The 3,127-nt window shown below is 56.6% G+C and overlaps 1 protein-coding gene across 1 annotated transcript; it reads right to left on the reverse strand.

Moving 5' to 3' along the window:
* Positions 1-339: 339 nt before the first annotated feature.
* GSC (goosecoid homeobox) lies at positions 340-2,233 on the reverse strand. The gene is given in 4 exon segments (XM_054635740.1): positions 340-659; positions 1,054-1,313; positions 1,533-1,957; positions 1,959-2,233. Coding segments are annotated over 4 exon segments (1,113 nt in total). The 3' UTR covers positions 340-506.
* Between the last annotated feature and the right edge of the window lie 894 nt (positions 2,234-3,127).

Genomic DNA, 3,127 nt, shown 5'->3' on the forward strand with positions numbered 1-3,127 from the left:
GCGGGCGGCCCGCGGGAGGAGAACGGGGCTCGCTCCCGGCCTCCTCGGGCTCGTACCGGGCCGATCCCGTACCGGGCCGATCCCGTACCGGGCCGATCCCGTACCGGGCTGCCTGGCTGGGCCTCGGCAGCTTCCCCCCCGGTGCGAGAGCCACCAGGGCTGCCCGGCCCGCCGGCGCTGCGCTCGGCCGGCTCTCCCGCTGTGGCCCCGCACCGCCAAGGCGGGACCGCGCCGGCCCCGCTCCCCAGGGAGCCGCGCACCGCCGCTCCCCGCTCCCCTGTCCCGCTCCTCTCCCTCTCCCCGCGGCGCAGAGTGAACAAACGCGCCGCCGTCTACTTGTGCAACACCTCCGCAACACATTTTATTTACACGGAATTAGCTCGGGGCATTGTACATTATATACAGATATTTTCCCCCTCCAACAAGGCAGATCTTGTGCAAGATTAGTAGCATCCTCTGGAGCGTATCCGACAGTCCACGGGAAATGTCCCCCCCACTTAGAAGTATCAGCTGTCAGAGTCCAAGTCGCTTTTCCCGTCCTCTTGTCTCTTCTCTGGTGACGTTTTAGACGCTTTATTCCACTTTTGTGCGTTTTCTGATTCCTCCGAAGACGACCGCTTTTGCCTCCTCCACTTCGCCCGGCGGTTTTTGAACCAAACCTGTCACGTTAAGAAATTAAAATATTAGAGGGGGAAAAAATAAAAATAAAACTATGCAAACCCGCAGCTGACCTCGGCCCCGCAGGAGCCCTGCCGGGGCCGGTGTGAGCGGCCGCGCTGGGACGGACAGGCGGGGGAAGCAGCCACTCGGGTGGGATCGGCCGGGCGCCTTCAGGAGGCACAGCAGCCTGTGGACAATCCATCACAGCCCTGGGACAGACTCGGCCGGCCGCCCCAGGGAAAGGAACTTGGAAAGAATAAAAACTTTCCCTCTGTCCCCGCAAAGCGGCTCCGCTGGCAGAGCCGGGCTGGAGCCGCACCGCGATACATCCGGTTCGGGCGCGATTGAGTGCGAATGGCAGAGGGCTGAAGAAGGAAAAAGAAAGCAAAGTACCTCCACTTTTTCCTCTCTTAAGTGCACCCTTCTGGCCAGCTGTTCCCTCGTGCCCACGTCTGGGTATTTCGTTTCCTGGAAGAGGTTTTCCAGCGCTTCCAGCTGCTCGTCAGTGAAGATAGTCCGGTGCCGTCTTTTTCGCCTGCAGTGCAGCTGGTTCAGTAACTGCAGCTCCGTCCGGGACAAAGTGCCCACGTTCATGTAGGGCAACATCTGATGGGGAACAGGGGACATCAGGACTGACCCAGTGCCCTCGTAACCTACGGACAGACAGACGAGTCGAGGATAGGCTTTGCATGAGATCGCTGCTTCCCCCCGCTCCTGTCCCGTCCCGTCCCGAAAATGCCCCCTCCCGCCGCCCAGCCGCTCTCCTGCGGGCCGCCAGCTCCCCGCCACCCGCTCCGGCCCCGGGCTGCGGGAACAAAGGGGGCCCGGCCCGTCCGATCCCGGCCCGGCCCGTCCCACGGGGGCCGCCTTACCTGCGGGGGGGACGCAGGAGCACTGCTGGGCGCCCAGGGGCGGCACGGCCCCGCAGCACGAAGGGCCCACGGGGGACGCCGGCACATGCAGCTGCCCGTAGTAGTAGTTGTTGTAGCCGAGCCGAGATCCAGTGACGGCCGGCGGCAGCGCGGAGGCGGGAGCCACCGCCCGGGAGTAAAATCCGCCGTAGTCGGAGGCGCTGCCGTAGAGCGAGTCCCCGTGGAGGCTGGGGAAGACGACGGGCGCGGCGCTCGGGGGCAGCAGCACCGAGTCCTTGCAGCGAGGTCTGGCCGCCAGGATATTGTCGATGCTGAACATGCTCACAGGCATGCCCCAAACCGTGCGGGGCAGGGCGGCGGGGACCGGCCGGGGGAGGGAGGGAGGAGGGCGGGAGGGAGGGTAGGTGGTGGCTGGGGAGGGGGGGGGGAAGAGGCTGGAAGGACACGAAATCGAAACTTTTCGGATAAATTTGAAAAAGGGATCGGAGCGAAAAGAAAAGAGCCTTTTCCGAGGGCAGCTTGCGGGCAGAGTGTGCGTGTGTGTCTGTGCGCGCGTGTGCGGTGTGTGTGCGTGTGCGCAGGATCCACCCCTGGAACTTTCCCCCCTCAACTCTCGCCTGTTTACTGATCTCAACCCAGAGGGCTGCTCGGAGTATAATCCATCTGAACCTCTTCCCTTTTTTATACCCAGGCGACGTCATCCTGGATTTAGTTCCTGGTAATATGCAGATGACAAACAATACCAGATTTGATTTTTTTTTCTCCCCTTTTTTGGTGGGGAAGAGGTGGGGGTTACACAAAGGAGTGAAAGCAGCCCGAGTCTGTGTATTGAGAATTAATGAAATTAACGTAATCCTTTCCATTAGTGGGCTTTTTAGAAAGGCCCCAGATTTAGGCTTGATCTCTGCTGCACCGGCTAATTGCCCAGGTTAATCTTATTAATGCCATTGTGTAGAAGTGGTTAGCAGCTCCTAGTCTTGTCTATTATGCGCCTACTTTGGTCGTGTTAGTTCACATTAGTGGGTGCGATTTCCTCTGTCTAAGGCTCAGATTCATTATTTATGCTTCGAACTGCTTAAGAAGCACTTAAAAAAAAATAAATAAACTGCCACATAAACATGCAACGCCCCCCCACTCCAAGTGTTTCTGCAGCACGATTTGAATCTTGCGTCCCCGGCTCGGAGGACTGAGCGGGCATTGAAGAGTATGTGTTTCTCTGATTTAAGGTTTATGCAGTGAAGCAACAACGTCTTCACTGAGTAACAACTATTTTTTTAAAATTATTTTCCTAGGTCACCTGGCGGAACAAGGACACACGAATATTGTAAACTTATATCTTTCGGTTTTCTTTCTTTTTTTTTTTTTCTTTTTTTTTTTCTTTTTTCCTTTTTAAACAGATTCAGACAGGTATCGCCTTTTATTTTTAATACAAGCCAAGAGACGCAAACGTTAAAGACCAGTGCCACCTCAAATCCCCGGGTGTGGTAGGTATTCCAATTTGCTTCTGATCTGTCTTGGTGCCTATTTCTTTTCTTTTCAATCTTTAATTATCTAGCTTAGAAAACAAAGCCCATAAAGTTGCAATGATGCAGAGA

This window comes from Agelaius phoeniceus, chromosome 6 (assembly GCF_051311805.1).
Source record: "Agelaius phoeniceus isolate bAgePho1 chromosome 6, bAgePho1.hap1, whole genome shotgun sequence".
Taxonomy (NCBI): domain Eukaryota; kingdom Metazoa; phylum Chordata; class Aves; order Passeriformes; family Icteridae; genus Agelaius; species Agelaius phoeniceus.